This window comes from Coregonus clupeaformis, chromosome 17, assembly GCF_020615455.1.
Source record: "Coregonus clupeaformis isolate EN_2021a chromosome 17, ASM2061545v1, whole genome shotgun sequence".
NCBI classification, from domain to species: domain Eukaryota; kingdom Metazoa; phylum Chordata; class Actinopteri; order Salmoniformes; family Salmonidae; genus Coregonus; species Coregonus clupeaformis.
Window position 1 is genome coordinate 32931902 of NC_059208.1, and position 20869 is coordinate 32952770.

Genomic DNA, 20869 nt, shown 5'->3' on the forward strand with positions numbered 1-20869 from the left:
AATAGATTTCCATGTAGTCATGCCTCTATGTAGTACTGTGCGCCTCCGATACCCTGTTCTGGACTTCGGGACCTCTGATGGCATGTCTTGTGGGGTATGCATGGGTGTCTGAGCTATGTGCTAGTAGTTTAAACAGACAGCTCGGGGGATTTAACATGTGAATACCTCTCACAAATACAAGTAGTGATGAGAGCGTCTGCTAAATGATGTAAATGTAAGTCAATCTCTCCTCTATTTTGAGCCAGGAGAGATTAACATGTTGGCTCTCCATGTACATTTAAGGGCCAGCCATGTTGCCCTGTTCTGGGCCAATTGTAATTTTCCTAAGTCCCTCTTTGTGGCACCTGACCACACGACTCGACAGTAGTCCAGGTGGAACAAAACTAGGGCCTGCCTTGTTGATAGCATTGTTAAGAAGGCAGAGCAGCGCTTTACTATGGACAGACCTCTCTCCATCTTAGCTACTGCTCCATCAATATGTTTTGACCATGACAGTTTACAATCTAGGGTTACTCCAAGCAGTTTAGTTTCCTCAACTTGCTCAATTCCCACATTATTCATTACAACATTTAGTTGAGGTTTAGGGTTTAGTGAATGATTTGTCCCAAATGCCATGCTTAATGCTTTTGAAATATTTAGGACTAACTTATTTCTTGCAACACATTCTGAAACTGACTGCAGCTCTTTGTTAAGTGTTGCAGTAATTTCACTTGCTGTATTGACTGACGTGTATAGTGTTGAGTCATCCGCATACATAGACACACTGGCTTAACTCAAAGCCAGTGGAATGTCATTAGTAAAGATTGAAAAAAGTAAGGGTCCTAGACAGCTGCCCTGGGGAATTCCTGATTCTACCTGGATTATGTTGGAGAAGCTTCCATTAAAGAACAACCTCTGTTCTGTTAAGACAGGTAACGCTTTAACAATATAGCAGGGGGTGTAAAGCCATAACACAACTTTTTCCAGCAGCAGACTACAATGAATAATGTCAAAAGCCGCACTGAAGTCTAGGAAAAACAGCTCTCACAATATTTTTATAAATTTCTCTCAGCCAATCCTGAGTTAATTGTATAAGTGCCGTACATGTTGAAGGCCCTTCCCTATAAGCGTGCTGAAAGTCTGTGGTCAATTTGCTTACTGTATAATAGCATTTTATCTGGTCAAACAAAATGTTTTCCAAAAGTTTACCAAGGGTTGGTAACAGGCTGATTGGTCGGCTTTTTGAACCAGAAAAAGGGGGATTTACTATTCTTGGGTAGCGGAATGACTTTTGCTTCCCTCCAGGCCTGAGGGCACACACTTTCTTGTAGAGTTAGATTGAAGATATTGCATATAGGAGTGGCAATATCGTCCGCTATTATCCTCAGTAATTTTCCATCCAAGTTGTCAGACCCAGGTGGCTTCTCACAATAATCTTTTCACTTCTTCAACAATCACTTTACGGAACTCAAAATTACAATGATTGTCTTTCATAACTGCAACTCGCTGTTGGCTCGATTACTGCAACTCGCTGTTGGCTGGCATCCCTGCCTGTGCCATTAAACCCCTACAACTCATCCAGAACGCCGCAGCCCGTCTGGTGTTCAACCTTCCCAAGTTCTCTCACGTCACCCCCCTCCTCCGCACACGCCACTGGCTTCCAGTTGAAGCTCGCATCCGTTACAAGACCATGGTGCTTGCCTATGGAGCAGTGAGGGGAACGGCACCTCTGTACCTTCGGGCTCTGATCAGTCCCTACACCCAAACGAGGGCATTGCGTTCATCCACCTCTGGCCTGCTGGCTCCCTTCCTCTGCGGAAGCATAGTTCCCGCTCAGCCCAGTCAAAACTGTTCGCTGCTCTGGCACCCCAATGGTGGAACAAGCTCCTCACGACGCCAGGACAGCGGAGTCACTCACCACCTTCCGGAGACATTTGAAACCCCACCTCTTTAAGGAATACCTGGGATAGGATAAAGTAATCCTTCTACCCCCCAAAAAAAAAAATTTGTAAAGTGGTTATCCCACTGGCTATAGGGTGAATGCACCAATTTGTGAGTCGCTCTGGATAAGAGCGTCTGCTAAATGACGTAAATGTGCCCTTGAGCAAGGCACTTAACCCTAATTGCTCCTGTAAGTCGCTCTGGATAAGAGCGTCTGCTAAATGACTAAAATGTAAAATGTAAATGTAAATAATTTGGTCAGTTATACATGGATGTGTGGTGTCGGCATTTGTTGCTTGCCAATGAAAAACATTAAGTAATTGGCTAAAATCAGTGGGTTTTGTGATGAATGAGGCATCTGATTCAATGAATGAATCCAAAATTTCATTTAAGATGCTCCAAAGCTATTTACTATAATTCTTTATATCATTTATCTTTGTTTCATGGTATAGTAAATGTTTTTGTTATTGAAGTTGTATTTATTTTTTCAACAAACTATCAAATAAACAATACAAATACAACATTGTACAGCATAAAAACATTGAGCATGACATCCAGACATATCCTCCAACATAGCACACATACACAGTCAAATAGTATCTCACAAGCTATAATACAGAACTAAATGGGTTCACAAGCATAAGTCATCACCTCCCAGTCTTAGAAACAACATTACAAATAAAATGTATCCAGCTTCTAAAATTGTCATTTCTAGCAGTGATCTTAGCAAGCACTTGTTCATAAGATGAAACCTCCAACATTGGCTCAATCCACCGTTTCAGAGTAGGAGTGGCATGATTATTCCAAATTCTAAGGATTACTCTAGCTGCTGTAACGATACCAACAGTGATCAGTGCAAATTCCTCATTTGTTACATTAGGTAACTCTGTCTATCGCCCAAGAGACATTAAAATCGGTGAAACTGGAATTGTTAACCCCAACCATTCCTTCAGATATTTCAGAACATCCTTCCAGAAAGGTAGCACTAATGTACATTCCCATATTGCGTGTAAAAATGTCCCAGTGTCTTTTTGGCATTTCCAACAGAGAATTGTTGGTCAGCCACATCTTATGAAGCCTTGTTGGGGTCCAATAAAACCTAAAGTGCATTCGGAGAGTATTCAGACCCCTTGACTTTTTCCAAAGTTTGTTACGTTACAGACTTATTCTAATACTGATTAAATTGTTGTTTTCTCCCCTCAATCTACACACAATACCCCATAACGACAAAGCAAAAACAGTTTTTTAGAAATTGTTGCAAATGTATTAAAAATAAAAAACGTAAATATCATATTTACATAAGTATTCAGACCCTTTACTCAGTACTTTGTTGAAGCACCTTGGGCAGTGATTACAGCCTCGAGTCTTCTTGGGTATGACGCTACAAACTTGGCACACCTGTATTTTGGGAGTTCTCCCATTCTTCTCTGCAGATACTCTCAAGCTCTGTCAGGTTGGATGGGGAGTGTCGCTGCACAGCTATTTTCAGGTCTCTCTAGAGATGTTAGATCGGGTTCAAGTCCGGGCTCTGGCAGGGTCACTCAGAGACTTGTCCCGAAGCCACTCCTGCATTGTATTTGCTGTGTGCTTAGGGTTGTTGTCCTGTTGGAAGGTGAACCTTCGCACCAGTCTGAGGTCCTGTGCAGGTTTTCATCAAGGATCTCTCTGTACTTTGCTCCATAATTTTGGTACCTTTTCCCAGATCTGTGCCGACATAATCCTGTCTCGGAGCTCTGCATTGAATTTACCACAGGTGGACTCCAATCAAGCTGTAGAAACATCTCAAGGATGATCAATGGAAACCGGATGCACCTGAGCTCAATTTCGAGTTTCATAGCAAAGGATATGAATAATTTTGTAAATAAGGTATTTGTTTTTTATTTGATTGGACATGATTTGGAAAGGCACACACCTGTCTATATATGGTCCCAAAAAGTTGACAGTGCATGTAAGAGCAAAAACCAAGCCATGATGCCGAAGGAATTGTCCGTAGAGCTCCAAGACAGGATTGTGTCGAGGCACATATCTGGGGAAGGGTACCAAAACATTTCTGCAGCATTGAAGGTCTCCAAGAACACAGTGGCCTCCAAATGGAAGATGCTTGGAACCACCAAGACTCTTCCTAGAGTTGGCCGCCTGACCAAACTGAGTAATCGGGGAAGAAGAGCCTTGGTCAGGGAGGTGACCAAGAACCCGATGGTCACTCTGACATAGCTCCAGAGTTCTTCTGTGGAGATGGGAGAACCTTCCAGAAGGACAACCATCTCTGTAGCACTCCACCAAATCAGGCCTTTATGGTAGAGTGGCCAGACGGAAGCCACTCCTCAGTAAAAGGCACAGGACAGCCCACTTGGAGTTTGCCAAAAGGCACCTAAAGGACTCTCAGACCATATGAAACAAGATTCTCTGGTCTGATGAAACCAAGATTGAACTCTTTGGCCTGAATGCCAAGCGTCAATGGCTGGAAGAATCTGGGCACCATCCCTACGGTGAAGCATGGTGGTGGCAGCATCATGTTGTGGGGATGTTTTTCAGCGGCAGGGACACTAGTCAGGATCGAGGGAAAGATGAACAGAGCAAAGTACAGAGAGATCATTGATGAAAACCTGCTCCAGAGCGCTCAGGACCTCAGACTGGGGCAAAGGTTCACCTTCCAACAGGACAACGTGGCTTCGGGACAAGTCTCTGAACGTCCTTTGGTATTTTCGGGGGGTATTTTATGAGGATCCCCATTAGCTATTGCAAAAGCAGCAGCTACTCTTCCTGGGGTCCACACAAAACATGAAACATGACATAATAAAGAACATTAATAGACAAGAACAGCTCAAAGACAGAACTACTTACATTTTTTTAAAGGCACACATAGCCTACATATCAATACATACACACAAACTATCTAGGTCAAATAGGGGAGAGGTTTTGTGCCGTGAGGTGTTGCTTTATCTGTTTTTTGAAACAAGGTTTGCTGTTCATTTGAGCAATATGAGACGGAACGGAGTTCCATGCAATAATGGCTCTATATAATACTGTACACTTTCTTGAATTTGTTCTGGAGTTGGGGACTGTGAAAAGACCCCTGGTGGCATGTCTGGTGGGGTAAGTGTGCGTGTCAGAGCTGTGTTTAAGTTGACTATGCAAACAATTTGGGATTTTCAACATGAATGTTTCTTATAAAGAGAAGAAGTGATGCAGTCAGTCTCTCCTCAACTTTTAACCAAGAGAGACTGGCATGCATAGTATTTATATCAGCCCTCTGATTACAATGAAGAGCAAGACGTGCAGCTCTGTTCTGGGCCAGCTGCAGCTTAACTAGGTATTTCCTTGCAGCACTCGACCACACAGTAATCAAGATAAGACCAAACTAGAGCCTGCAAAACTTGCTTTTTGGAGTGTGGTGTCAAAAAAGCAGAGCATCTCTTTATTACGGACAGGCCTCTCCCCATCTTTACAACCACTAAATCTATATGTTTTTACCATGACAGTTTACAATCTAAGGTAACGCTAAGTAATTTAGTCTAAACTTGTTCAACAGCTGAGGTCTAGAACATAGGGAATGATTTGTGCCAAATACAATGTTCTTAGTTTTGGAGATGTTCAGAACCAGTTTATTACTGGCCACCCATTCCAAAACAGACTGCAACTATTTGTTAAGGGTTTCAGTGACTTCATTAGCTGTGGTTGCTGATGCGTATATGGTTAAATCATCAGCATACATGGACACACATGCTTTGTTTAATGCCAGTGGCAGGTCATTGGTAAAGAATAGATAAGAGTAGAGGGTCTAGAGAGCTGCCCTGTGGTACACCACACTTTAAATAAAATGTTTGATATTAGAGAATCTTCCATTAAAGAAAACCCTTTGAGTTATATTAGATAGATAGCTCTGAATCCACGATATGGCAGAGGTTGAAAAGCCATAACACATACGTTTTTTCAACAACAGGTTATGGTCAATAATATCAAAGGCTGCACTGAAATCTAACAGTACAGCTCCCACAATCGTATTATCAATTTATTTCAACCAATCATCAGCCATTTGTATCAGTGCAGTACATGTGGAGTGCCCTTCTCTATAAGCATGCTGAAAGTCTGTTGTTAATTTGTTTACAGAGAAATAACATTGTATTTGGTCAAACACCATTTTTTCTAACAGTTTGCTAAGAGCTGACAGCAAGCTTATAGGTCTGCTGTTAGAACCAGTGATGGCCGCTTTGCCACTCTTGGGTAGCGGAATTAGTTTGGCTTCCCTCCAGGCCTGAGGACAAACTCTAGGCTCAGATTAAAGACATGACAGAGAAGAGTGGCTATAGAGTCAGTTACCATCGTCAGTAGCTTTACATCTAAGTTGTCAATGCCAGGAGGTTTGTCATTATTGATTGATAACAATTTTTCCACCTCTCCCACACTAACTTTACAAAATTCAAACTTGCAATGCTTTTCTTTCATTATTTGTTGTTTTATGCATGAATACGATGGCTCACTGTTCGTTGTTGGCATTTCCTGCCTAAATTTGCCCACTTTGCCAATTAAGTCATCATTAAAATAATTGGCAACAAATGGTTTTGTGATGAATAAGCCATCTGATTCGATTAAATATGGAGTTGAATTTGTCTTTCTGCCCATCATTTCATTTAAAATGCTCCAAAGTTTATTTTTTTATCATACTTTATGTCATCGATCTTGGCTTCATAATACAGTTTCTTCTTCTTTTTGTTGAGTTTAGTCACATCATTTCTCAATTTGCAGTAAATCAGCCAGTCAGATGTGCAGCCAGACTTATTAGCCACTCCTTTCGCCCCATCGCTTAAAGTTTCTCAATTCCTCATCAATCCATGGAGCCTTAACAGTTCTAACAGTTAGTTTCTTAACAGGTGTATGTTTATCAATAATTGGAAGAAGCAATTTCATAAATTGATCAAGTGCATCTTCTGGATGCTATTTATTAATCACATCAGACCAACAAATATTTTTAACATCATCAACATAATAGTCACAGCAAAATCTTTTGTATGATCTCTTATACACAATATTAGGCCCAGCTTTTGGAACTTTGGCTTTCCTGTATATAGCCACTATATTATGATCACTGCATCCAATGGGTACAGATACAGCTTAAGAACAAAGTTCTACAGTATTAGTAAAAATGTGATCGATACATGTGGATGATCTTGTTCCTGTAGTGTTTGTAAACACCCTGGTAGGTTGATTAATAACCTGAACCAGATTACAGGCACTGGTTACAGTGAGAAGCTTCCTCTTGAGCGGACAGCTTGATGAAAACCAGTCAATATTCAGGTCTCCAAGAACGTAGACCTCTCTGTTTACATCACATACACTATCAAGCATTTCACACATATTATTTAGATACTGACTGTTAGCAATTGGTGGCCTATAGAAACACCCCTAAAGAAAATGCTTTAGATATGGCAAGTGAACATGCAACCACAACACTTCAATAACACTTGACAAAAGATCTTCTCTAAGCATTACAGGTACATGGCTCTGAATATATACAGCAACACCTCCCCCATAAGCATTTCTGTCTCTTCTGTAGATGTTATATCCTTGTATTGATACTGCTGTATCATCAAATGAATTATCTAAATGAGTCTCAGAAATGGCTAATATATAAATATTATCTGATGTTAGCAAGTTATTGATTTCATGAACCTTATTTCTAAGGCTACATATATTAATATGGGCTATTTTCAGCCCTTTCCTGGGTAGCTTGTCAGAGATAGACATAATATGGAAAAGAGCAAACAAAGCAAGAGAAAAAATATACATTCAGCAGTCCATTAATCAATTGGTGTGTGTGTGTGTGTGCTGCGGGGTTGAAGCTTCGAACCCATAGGCTTGGCTCTCTCATCCCTTCCAGGCTTCTAGGAGGGAGGGTGGACATGGAGCCTGTCATAGCGGATGTAAGCAATGTCTCCACGTGCTCTGGCAGCTTTCATGGCTGGGATAAGTTCTTTCCTCTTCTGGCGCACAGCTTCAGGATAGTCCTCGTTGAGGAAGATATACGTTCCTCTCAAGTTCTTGGCTCTTTCCAGAACAGCTACCTTGTCCTTGAATCTCAGGAACTTGACCACTATCGGCCCGGGCCTGTCACCTGGGCCCGTGGTGGGTTTTCCAGTCCTGTAGTCCAGGCGCTTGAAAGGATAAATTACCAACACTCCCTAGAGTCCCGCAAACACATAGGCTACCTTCATTTGTATTGTAAACAGCATACAATTCAACTTGAATTTTACCTTGCCCCGTCTTCTTTATCTTGGCTTAACACCTTGCTCTCGCAAGAATCTCTCTGCCTCCATGTTGTCCTTGAAAATAAAAAATTTTTTCCCCTTCCAAGTAAAGAGCAGGGTTGCTGGGAATGCCAGTGGGTGCCTGACGTTCTTGCTCCTCTACTTTGTCCCTATACTTGTGTTTCGCAATCTTGATCGATCTGAGTAGGTCGTAATTGGACTGTTTAACCATACTATTGTCCCCGGTCACCATGCCGTGTTAATAAGCAGCATCTCTCTCCTTCAGTTTCCCTACAGGACTGCCATCAATCCACGGTTTTTGAGTTGGGTAAGTTTTGAAATTCACTATCGGTATCACATAGTCAATGCATTTTTTTATGAAACCGGTGACAATCTGCGTATTCGTTGATGTTATCCCCAGAGGCGACCGGGAACATATTCCAGTCCACGTGATCATAACAGTCTTTGAGTGTGGATTCTGACCTGACCACCGGAACTTCCCAGGAGTCTTTGTAGACAGGGATAAGAGAGTAGGACAGTCAATGTCGTGGTAATAATTTGCATGGACCTAAATTACCTTTGTTAAAGTCCCCCGCAACAATGAACGCTGCCTCCGGGTATGCGGTATCCAGTTTGTTCAAGGTCCAATGAAGATCTTTGAGAGCATTTTTTGGTGTCCGCTTGGGACAGGATGTACACAGCCATGGCAATAATCCCTGAGAACTCTCTCAGAAGGTAAAAAGGGTGATATTTGATAACCAAGTATTCCAAGTGAGGAGAGCAGAAGCTCGCAAGTTCCCGTACGTTTCCCCCGTCGCACCATATGTTGTTGGTCATAAAAAAATTGGGAGCTCACACGCTCCCTATCCGCTCGAAAAACTGTAAAACCCTACAACGCAGAACATAATCAAATAAAGAAAAACCCTTGAATGAGTAGGTGTTCTAAAACGTTTGACCGGTAGTGTATGTTGATGTGGGCTATTTTTTACACTTTTCTGGAATTCTTTATTTTTAAAATGTTGTTATTGCAAGGCTCATCAGAGATGGACATGACAGTGATATTTATGTTTGAGCTGATAGTGCAGGGTGAGGTGCACACAGTGGACTTCCTATGAGGGCAAACCGCCTAAGTGCTAACAGTATAACTCAGGTTCATAGGCGCATGATTACTGCATACAATAGCTATAGGGTTGACAGAAGCATTCATATTTTTTATTTTATTTTTATTATATAGAAGTATTCCTTCATATAGAGACAGCAGGCACCCTAGTGTATTAACTTATAAAGCTAGGTACTGACTGGCAAATAATGCTTAAGCCATTTCTAGAAAGTCTCACTTTCAAGAGAGGACATGTATTTTTTATTTTTTCCATCCCCTCCTAGCATAATAATGAGTTCCTCAACCTTATTATGTCAAGGGTGAAAAACACGGGAATAATCAGGCGAAAGTCTCCACTGCAGTCTTTTATCATGCAAACTGTGTTGTTGGGCAGAGATAAGTTTGTTGGTGGCACTTCCTGGTAAACCATAAACTGCATTGTTGTCACAAACCTCCTTGAATACCACAAAAACAGGTAAAAAGGAGCCAAAAAAGAGAAAGTTCCCATATTGAAATGGCTTTTCCTTCAAAAGGTCCCAAGTTTTCTTTTATTTCTCGAGTGCATTGCTCAGCCAATGGAGCATGTGGGAAAATGATGTCAAAAAAAGAAGTGCCCTTCCCCTCTCTGGCAGGGCTCGCAGCAAAGCACCGAACACAGAGGTCTTTCATCTCCGCACCACGCTAACAAAAACAGCAAACCATAACATCGCCCTCTAAATAAAGGAACTTGGATTGAAAAGGGGGGGAGGAGGAGACTGGGGGGTGTATATAAAGCAGGTGAATTCCAGTGCTGCTAAGCCCCTACCAGCCCCATTCCCCAGAGAACTGAGAGCACTGAGAGACCAGTGACTGACTTATCTGCTGTAGTTAAACCCCCGCTGTAGAGGGGGGTAGAAATATCCTCCCCACCCCAGTGCCTCACTACATGGTTCATGCTTGAGCTATTGAGAAAAATAGGGGGTTTGGGTAGATTAAAATGAAGAAAAATTAAGACAGAGGACACAGTTTAATGCCTGAAAAGCAAAGGATACCCTTTTGCCTGAACAATGGACCAACCAAAATTTTCTGAGGCTCGCTGAAGATCAGATGAAGTCATTATTCATTCAGTCAGGGGGAAAAAAGGACTCAATTACCTCAACCTAAAGATGCTATCAATGAATAAAAGTGCATATTTTACTCCATTCATCCCAAACCCATTAAAAGTGAAAGGGATTATTTAATCTGGCTGCGCGGCTTGTATTTTTTGTGTTTGTGTGAAATTTGATAATGAATTACTGCCTTGAGACATGCATATTCATTGAGCGAAAGCCAAAGTATCCTAACACTAAGACCATGGCAAAAAGAAGCAGGTAGTATATTGAGTAACATTCCACATGATTGTGCTTAAAAGAAAGAGAAAAAGACAAAACAGAGAAAGTATTTCAGATCTTTTTGTTTATCATGCTATTCATTCTAGTAACTGCCAACGTGCTCTGTGAGGCACCAGTGGAAATAATAAGTGCAGGGGTTCAATGAGGAATAGATGTTGGGGAAATGTCTCACATCACAGAATGTTGTCTGTATAACAACATCAAGTTAAAGAGTGAAGCTACACCTGATGTCCTGTCACTGAGATTAAGCGCAATAATTGTGCTGGCTTGTGTCACAACAGATTATGAGGCAAAAACCTTCTCGTGACTTTAGCCGCACTGTATCGACTTTCTCCCCAATCTCAGTCTCCATATTGGCACTTCTGACATCTCCTTGAAATATTGAATTCCTCTCAGCCGCGGAGCTTACACAAAACACTGGCCCTTGCTGTTCGACCGGCAACATCAGCGATCTTATTAAAAGTAACTTGTGTCAAAAAATGTCCATAGTGAGGAGAGTGTCAACTAACAAAAAGGTTTTAACACAGAAGAGTGTGGTTGTGGCAAAAATCTTTTAGGTAAGAACTCTGTAAACATATCAGTGCATGCCAGAGATAATCTTCCTTCTACTGATGTCAAAACATTGCCAGACAGTGGGATCTAATCGATAGCCCTCTATCAGTTGACCCGCATCCATCTAATCTGAAGATCTTGGGTTTGAAATCTTATATTTAGAAACACATTTTCATTAATCTCCTCGTTCTGCAGAGAAAAAAACGCTCAATGGGGATTCTGCAGGATTAACTTTGTGCTGAAAATGTAATTTAAATCCTGGGTTGGTTAATTTCCCTCCAGGTTAATTAGCATGGGGGTGACCTTTAGAATTGACAGGTCCAACTTTATATAGAAAGTCAAGGTAAAAAAAAAAGAACGCTCTCCATAGTGATTGATTACTGATTAGAGGAAGGGAACGGAGAGAGGAGTTGTGGGGTTCTCAATGCTGTGTGGGGCTTGAAACTTTTTTGGCTTATACGCTGGCGTACCTTACAAATCTGTCACCACTGAATTTTTATAAATTGTATGACAACATTTCAGTTTTTCTGTAGTTACTTACTGTACAGCTATAATAAAAGGGAGCCTTAAAGGGATACTTCGGGATTTTGGCAGATGAACACGTGGATACCATTTTTATGTCTCCGTGTCTAGTATGAAGGAAGTTCGAGGTAGTTTCAAGAGCAAGTGCTAACTAGCGCTAGCACAATGACTGGAAGTCTATGGGTATCTACTAGCATGCTAGCAGACACCCATAGACGTCCAGTCATTGTGCTAGCGCTAGTTAGCAACTTCCTTCAAAATGCATGAAGAGACGCATAAAAATGGTATCCATGAGCTCATCTCACTCTGGGGAAGTAGTTTAAGAGCCTCATTGCCAAAACCCCAAAGTATCCCTTGAAATAAAATATATGGGTTATATTTGGTGTAATGTTATGGGTTCTGTGTTCATATATTTTCCCACTACTAACAAGTCTCTTACACAAAAGCACATTAAAACACACACAAATCTCCAACTTCTTTCTGCCTGTACACCAAAAACATTCACCTTATTCTTGGGGGAGGACGTGTTCAGTACACTCCTGGTCTCTTTTCCTGTGTAGATCACCACCCCTATCACTGTGCCTGTCAAACAGAGAGACAGGAAAGTAATGCTGATCATTAACTGGACCACACACATTTCAGACTCATCTTTGTCAAGTAAAACGGACTGTAATGAGAAGCAACTCAAAAATGATGCAGAGCGGAGGGAGCGGCGGTGGCTGCTATGCTCTATGCTTGTAGCCGCTCAGCCCAACAGACAGAGGTTTAATGTGCTAGGCTCCTGGGCCCTGGCCGGACCATTCCTATGGAAGCCAATCGATACTCCACCATCTTTATTTGTCGATTCATTAAAGCACCCTTATTACAGAAGACGAATGTGCCATTAATATTAAATGAGCTTAATGGGAGAGCAAGGCCACTAATAAACTTAAATACAGCCCATGCAATCCCCCAACTATAAAGGCTAAGAGGGAGAGAGAGAGAGAGAGGGAACGACTGGGTGAGAAAAAGGGTAGACAGAAATAAACAGGGAAAGATTAGGTGAGGAGAGAACATTCGGTGAGGAAACAAATCAAATGTAATGAATCATCACCTTGACTGAGTATAAAAGGGCAGAAATGTGACAAATGGTTTTGGCACAACATGTAGATGAGTTTTCATCTAAATATGTGAAGAACTTCTCACAACTTGACTTCTCACACCTAATAGAGCAAAACAGTGATCATCTGAGGAGTGCTTTACCAGTCCCAGGCAAAGACCAAAGACTATAGAGTGTCCTTCTGATGAAAGCCAAGGAGAGTTTTGTGTTGGACAATGACAAAGCCTTGCAGGAATGATGTCAGAGGTCTAAGTTAGGCAGTGTGTGTGTAAAGGGAGGGTCGGGGCGATTAAGGGGATGTGTGTTTGTGTGTTCAAGGTCAGGCCAAGGGAGAGAGGGAAACCGCAGATCAATGGTGTGGAGAAGATGACTGAGAAAGTGTCAAACACTTTCTACTGAGACAACTGTGCTGTGGTGAATTAAGCTTAGCTGACTGAGGTAGGAGAAAGTTATATACTGTAAGCTCACACATTTAACATGTATTTAAATCTCCCACTTCCACATCATTGTCTCTCACTACAAAAAGTAATTGGGTTGGCTGGGGAATGTGATCCAAAGTCATAAACAACTACACATTAGAAATGTCTACATCAAGCTTAATTGCAAACTTTGGATGTAAAATGAAAATTAAGAGTTGACCTATCTTGGCCTTTGACAGTAAACATTTCATAAACCACACAGTTGAGACGTTTTTTTTTTTACTTACCAGATGCCACAATAGTGCTGGCCCAAAGGGTGTGGTCAATACTCAAACTCTCATGGATTTGTGGGTCACCGTCTTCCTACAGGGGAGAATTCCAAAATCTTTATATCTTTACTCAACATTCAAGAAGAAAAAGGTTACTTTATAGGGTAATACCTGACCACCCATCCTTAAGAGGGTGCAGCCAGAATACCAGAAAGACATTCAGTACCATTCATTTCCACAAGCACCTGCTACCATGGGTCCGAGCTACATACTGTATGTCTTCTCCCTTACCGATACTTTGTGGCGATAGTGGGGAAAGAGGCTACTTTAAAAGAGCACCCGGGGGGGGGGGGGCTCCGGATGAAAACAGCTTGAGTCAGGAGGAGTGCCGAGGTAGGGGCTCCGGTTTCAGCTCAAATTGCATGCCTGATATGATAATTATGATACCCAAGCGCCCACATCCTGTCAATTCACTAAAACATGGGAAGAGGTGCATGAAAAATAAATGGCAGTTTGGCTGAATGCTTGACCGCTCTGACATTGACATAATTTTCCACATCGTTCTCAGAGTCTGACCACTGAATGTAGAAGTAGGGAACACAGAAAGACACAAAGCTTCATATCCGTCTCGAGGAAGGAAAGGGAAGCCTCATAAATAGGTACGTTTAGTTGAAGGGGGTCTGTGGGAACGGCTGGGACTAAAAGCACACGTTATGCAAAGGAAGGCCACGGAGCAGAGCGGAGGATGAATGAGCAGAGGAAGTGCTCGCTCACTAAGCCTGGTGTGTGGCCAAGAGTGAAGGCGATACACAAAGCCCCTCTGTGTTGGGGCTCTACTCTCCCTGGGGTCTGCACTAATCTGCTATTAATAAATAAAATATCACTGAGAGGACGGATGGAGGAGAGCAGGGAGGACCTGCCTGTGATGTCAGCACTCAGCACCATGCCTCCTGGAGATACTGCTCACACTATTCTTTATTGTTACCATTTGTCAACGTGGAATATCACTTTGTGATGTTGATCCTCTTTTTGTGTTCATGTCATGTACCTTTCACATTTGTTTGACAGTGTGATGTCAGTGAGCCACTTACCCTTGTGAAGTTTCCCTCGAAACTGTGGATGTCCAGCTGAGGCTTCTGGGCATAGACATAAGCATTGATGGAAAAGAGGTCCTGAGAGAGGGGGAGAAATGACAGACCTGAATAAAGTACTCTTGAGTAAATCTTTCACTTCATACTTCAGACAAAGCCTTCCTAACTCTCCCAGAGAGAGAGTATCAAAGGGCACCACAGGTCAGGTGTTGAAGAAACCTGTGATGTTCGCCAAAGATAACACCTGCTTTAAAAGGATGAAATTATCGTGTCAGCGAAAATAAGTGTGTGTGTGTGTGACAGTAAAAACAACCCCAAACTTGAAAAAAATGCATAACCGCAAACACACATACAGTACAGACACTCCCTTACTCTCTTCTATTATCCCAACCCCCTTAAAAACTGTATCAAGCTCCATTTCAGTTGTGTGACCTGTCGCCGATCTAACTGCGGCCCAGGCTGCCTCTATGCACCGGGTCCCCACAGTTACGCTCACATAGTGCTTTCAGGGAGAGAACATGGCAGGGAGGGAAAGATGATCTTACTCAGCCCCAGTGGAGAGCTGTTGCCAGTAAATGCCTCCTACTGATTAAATACAGCCAGACACAATAGAGGCAGAATTATGTCACTTTCTGAGACACGGTTGCAGCAAGTATCTTCCCACATAGACTAAATGTCTCATCAAGATGGGAAATGAAAAAGGAAAAGGACGGGGTTCCGACTCAAACGTTCAAATAAATAATGTGCTTATGTGAACAAGAGAGTTTTATGAGAAAAGTGTATCTGAAGTTAGGATTTGTAACCTCGATTAGTAATCTGGTCAAATAGCGATACTGAATGATGTTGTTTTTCCCCTCTGTCCAACAAATTCAATTCACTCTCAAGTGTTATTGATAAGACAGGAAAGACATACATCGCTGTCAGGTCAAGGGTGAATTGTTATCCCTGTATAAAGATAATTAAATCATAACACATGGGGCATATAACTAATAAAATAGAGCCAAGCAGCTCAATAGACCTATTCAAATTGACAGAATATGCATTGGTTAACAACTGTATGGATCTTTTTCAAATGCTTGTTACAATGACCTCACAGCCTTCTATAAATCCTCCTGTTACAGTAAGTAGGAAGGATGGGTTTAACATAATTATAAATTGGGGTAAAAAGTAACACTACGATGATTGCCATCCCCCATCGACTGGAAACCTTTATATGGTAATGCATTCATCCAGTTGACTTGCTGAAACTGGAATTCTGTGGTCACATTAAGTAAGTAGTGACAGAAAAACAAACATAAATCTATTTAGCATCATCTCATCCTAGAGAAAGAAGCTACTGTGTTCTAGGGTGTTCTGGCTGTCATGGGGATAAGGTTTCAATGGCTACATTAAAGACAACCTAATACTGACGATAACGTTTTTAATAACACAAAATAGTTAACATAATATAATCACTGAATATAATGAAATGTCTCAGTTATAATAGTCACATACTGAGAACAGGGCATGTACATACCCCCAGAGCAGGTAGTCTTTGTGTGCAAACAACAGCAACTTTCAACTTCCAGTCTGTCTCTCCATCTAATTGGTCCGTCCTGATGAAACATGAACCTAGAAAAACAAGTAGGTATGCTTTTCATCCCTCATAAAAAATAATTTAGTGTAATCAGAGACGTTTGGGTTTAGTTAGTACCTCAAATATGAAAGAAATGTAGTACAGTGAAAGAAAATGTATACGTTCAACATAAATATCAGTTCTTAGTCTGAAAGTATTAATGTTCTAATGGTCAAACCACTACAGTATGCCTGCTTTCAACATGTGTGCACTGCACGATATAGAGCTATGAGAAAGCCACTTAGCCGTCCACAAGAGCCCAATAAATGCTTAGAGGTCATGAACTGTATGGATCTGAGGTAATATTCCATATGAAACTGATGGAAGAGGACGGCTATTTGACAGAGAGGCTAAAGGGCAGTTTTAAATGGGCCTAAGGGGCTAAGCATGATGGAAAACATATCGCTGAGGATGATTCATGTCTCCTTACCCCCCGGCTGCTATGATGACTCTGCTCACATAACACCACTGAGATGTTGTGAGCGCATAAAGACATCATTGCTCCCTGCGAGGGCATATTGGCACATAGGAGATCGATGGAAATTATGTACAGAGCATTTATTTCTCCTGATACCTCTCAGACAGGAGCCCGAGATCTGATGGGACCATTGATTAATTGATATTTAAATCATCAGTCACTGGAGGAGTCTGGGATATCGTTTACATTCCCTAGCCAATCAGCTCATGGTAGAGGACACAGAGGCCTCTGATGAGAGAAGTCAGTAATACCACACTGAGCTCAACACTGTCCCTTATCGTCAGGCAGAAGGCTCAATTCACTCATGCATTAAGTTCTGTATCTATAGTAAAATCACAGGTTGATGAGTTTTTTTTTTTTTTTTTTTTACTTCTACTCAAAAGGTGGAAATGCCTGTTCTGTTGCTTGTAAATGCAAAATAGTTAGATCTTGATTAATACTGTACTTTCGTGGGCAGGGTTTTTCATTAGACATGTATAGGTCACAGCAGACAGTCCCTAAATCTATGATAAATCATTATCTGTGTTTTTTGGCCAGAGAGCCAGACCTAGGCTAAATCCTGTTACTTCACTAGAATGTGACAGGAGAGGATTATTTAATTCTGTGAGGACAGGCTTTGGCAGTCCTGTATTTGAATATCTAATGCTTTGGAAATTGGAACGTGTTTATATCAAATACATTTTATCACTATCATAAATGTAAATAATTAATTTTCACATGTTATCATTCTCAAATCCGATATCTGAATGTTTAACTCTTTATTCAATGTACAGTACTTTTTTCTAGTAAAAGCGGTACGAAACTCAACTTTACTTTTCTCCATTGCCAAGATAATCCATCCACCTGACAGGTGTGGCATATCAAAAAGCTGATTAAACAGCCTGATCATTACATAGGTGCACCTTGTGCTGGGGACAATAAAAGGCCACTCTAAAATGTGCAGTTTTGTCACAAAACAATGTCACAGATGTCTCAAGTTGAGGGAGCGTGCATTTGGCACGCTGACTGCAGGAATGTCCACCAGAGCTGTTGCCAGAGAATTGAATGTTAATTTCTCTACCATAAGCCACCTCCTACGTCGTTTTAGAGAATTTGGCAGTACGTCCAACCGGCCTCACAACCGCAGGTCACGTGTAACCACGCCAGCCCAGGACCTCCACATCCGGCTTCTTCACCTGCGGGATCATCTGAGACCAGCCACCCAGACAGCTGATGAAACTGATGAGTATTTCTGTCTGTAATAAAGCCCTTTTGTGGGGAAAACTAATTCTGATTGGCTGGGCCTGGCTCCCCAGTGGGTGCGCCCTTGCCCAGTCATGTAAAATCAATTCATTAGAGCCTAATTTATTTATTTAAATTGACTGATTTCCTTATATGAACTGTAACTCAGTAAAATCGTTGAAATTGTTGCATGTTGAGTTAATATTTTGGTTCAGTATAATTACACAGATGATATTTGGTTGTGCTTTGGGAATGTTGTGTTTATTCCATGTTACAGACACTTTGAGCCCCTACAACTCACCAGTCTTCTCTGATGTCCTTAGAAATATCATATCTGCAGGGATCCTTTGGTTCTGCAACAAAACATTATGAGATAAAAACTGAAAAAGATGAGGTGAGAATTAGCTAGACAACTAAGGCCACTAAGTGAGCTTAGTATGGGTGTCAAAATGTTAGCGAGCGCAATAACAGTAGTCCTGGGATATTCCTGAATAATTGAACAAGGTCACTTCCTTGACCAGGCAGTTACAGTGATCTAGTCATATGAATCACTCAGGGCCATATGATACTCAAACACAAAGCGAATTTACAGGATTACAACATTGCTCACAAGAGCTATAAGAGACTCACCTTTTCAACTATGATGAGGTCTCCAACTTGTATGTCAGAACTCTTCACTTGAACTTTACCTGAGAGAAAAATAACAGAACCAAGATCAGAAATGTCTGTAAATAGACAGAAAAAGAGAAAGCAATCTCTAAAGTGGTTTCTTTACAGACACATTGACTGTAGATTGACTACCTCATAAGACACACTATGAATGTTTAAACAGTGGTGAAATAAAATGCATGTATTGATCTTTGGTCCTTGAAAATGATGCTGACTCTTAAAACCACAACCCTGTTTTTCTATCACTCTTCTTCTCGCTCCTTCAATTTCCAAGAGATTGATTACCTTGCCCATGCAAATGTAATACCCTTCTGTTTTGATCCCTGGTCTGAAGCATAGACAAAAACATGGGCACACCAGGTCACTCTCAGTTATATCCATTCAATACCCTCTTTCGTCTCTCTCCAACACACTAGACAGACACACACAAGATACACACACACACACACTAGACAGACACGACACACACACAGAGACACACACACACACTAGACAGACACGACACACACTAGACCAGGGAAGGGCAACTGGTGACCCGCATTCCTTTTGTGGGACCGCGGACCAATGAAAAAAACGAAAAATGTATTAATTCATTTTTGGGGGGGGATTTTTTTTGGGGGAAACTCTGTTAAGAGTTAGAATAATAGAACACAAGGTGCAATTTCGAACCCACGAGCCCCTGTGGGCCCTCATGATGAGCTGCGGGGTTTTTTTTTGCGGCCCCCACCCAAGTTGCCCATCCCTGCACTAGACACACACACTAGACAAACACACACATCCCTCTCCAGTGTCATGGATATCACACTAGAGGATTTCCTCACACACACACACACAACTGGGAGATCTTAGATAATACAGTCTTGGAAATTGGAAAAGAAATCAATGCAATTACAGCAAGAAGAATGACATTCGTTACAGTGCAGATCCCTGTGAGTGTTGTTCCTTAATTGCATGGGGCAAGCTTAAGTACAACTACAATATCCTTCAGCATCATGTGACCAATCAATTGTGAGCAGAGGAATAGCCATTTCCATAACAGTTACAGTGGTATTTTTATCCATACAGAGAAGGAGGAAACATGTTTTGTTATGAACCTCGCACTGTGAGCTTGCTGTAGAGCTGGGAGTTCATCTCCTTGTCCCTCTGGTACCGTCGGACCTCGTCCACGGCCTCACGTACCATTGTAACAGCCATCACAAAGCCCTGGGTGGCAGAAATAAAAACACACAGTTGACATTTACCACACATAAGTACTGACAGGATGTAATGTCAGTTTTAGGACTGGGACAATGTCAGTTTTTGTGTTCAAAAACATAAAGGTTAGCCTATACAAAGCATTCACACTAATACTGAAAAGTGAAAAACACATTTACCAGAGGTGCCCAGTAGGTGTACAAGTACCCTATTTTTAGGGCTGGCACAAACTGGGAGCAGGCCACCACTAGAAAGTACAGGTTCAGGAAGAACTTGAACTGCTGGTAGAGAACCTGAGAAGAATAAGAAAAGAGATAGTGATTCAGCATGATGAGTGAATAAACTAGCAGCAAGGTGAAACGATCTGCACTGAAGAAAGAATGCAGCTAACAGTCATAGCACACCGGATGGGTTACACATCGAAGTGGAAAAAGATACAACAGCTCTGCTCTTACTTGTTCCACATTAACCTGATTAGGGATGGAAGGAAAGAGTGTGTTTTTTCGTTCTCTATTTAATTACATTGAGATTTCACTTTGCAGAGTCACAGAGTGTTCCCAATGGCAGAGATGGGCACGTCCTGAGTCTGACAGAATAATCTACGAAGCAGAGCAACAGGTTCAATAACTGGGCCTAAGTAAGGTGCTCATTGTCTTGATAATACTATATTGTGTTTGTCTAGATCAGCGTTTGTTTCAAATGGAAGATATTTCAAGGGGAAATTGCAAGAGTAGATGTATCAGATGGCACACACGACACACACCTGGAACAAGTGTCACACAAGAGTCCCAGGTGTGGTGAATCGACCACACTTTACAGACACTATCAACTTGTGGGTGATACTTCTGTGGGGAGTCTGAACTTCTTTAGCAGAGTGAGTTCAGATTTGAGATGCAGGAAATATCTGCTTTCAAATAGGTTGCCATATGGATCCCACTAGTTCAGATAGCCAAATTCAAATTTTGAGTAATGATCACAATGATGAGCGCCTGCTTCCAGTCCCAGATTATTAGAGCCAATGGGATCAATGAATGACGCTCAATAGTTAATGAACTCCTTGCCCTTTAGGATGAAGCACACTGCTAAACCATTTAATAATTCAAAGT

General features: G+C 41.6%; 1 protein-coding gene across 2 annotated transcripts in view; it reads right to left on the reverse strand.

Moving 5' to 3' along the window:
* LOC121586268 (probable phospholipid-transporting ATPase IIB) overlaps nucleotides 1-20869 on the reverse strand; it is a 75326-nt gene that overhangs the window by 43880 nt on the left and 10577 nt on the right. For both annotated transcript variants that reach the window (XM_041902837.1, XM_041902836.1), the window contains exons 4-11: nucleotides 19943-20056; nucleotides 19664-19772; nucleotides 18531-18589; nucleotides 18202-18253; nucleotides 16103-16197; nucleotides 14587-14667; nucleotides 13514-13589; nucleotides 12214-12290 (exon numbers count right to left, since the gene is read on the reverse strand). In XM_041902837.1, coding sequence (XP_041758771.1) covers nucleotides 12214-12290; nucleotides 13514-13589; nucleotides 14587-14667; nucleotides 16103-16197; nucleotides 18202-18253; nucleotides 18531-18589; nucleotides 19664-19772; nucleotides 19943-20056 — 663 coding nt within the window. The remainder of the gene's footprint in view (nucleotides 1-12213; nucleotides 12291-13513; nucleotides 13590-14586; nucleotides 14668-16102; nucleotides 16198-18201; nucleotides 18254-18530; nucleotides 18590-19663; nucleotides 19773-19942; nucleotides 20057-20869) is intronic.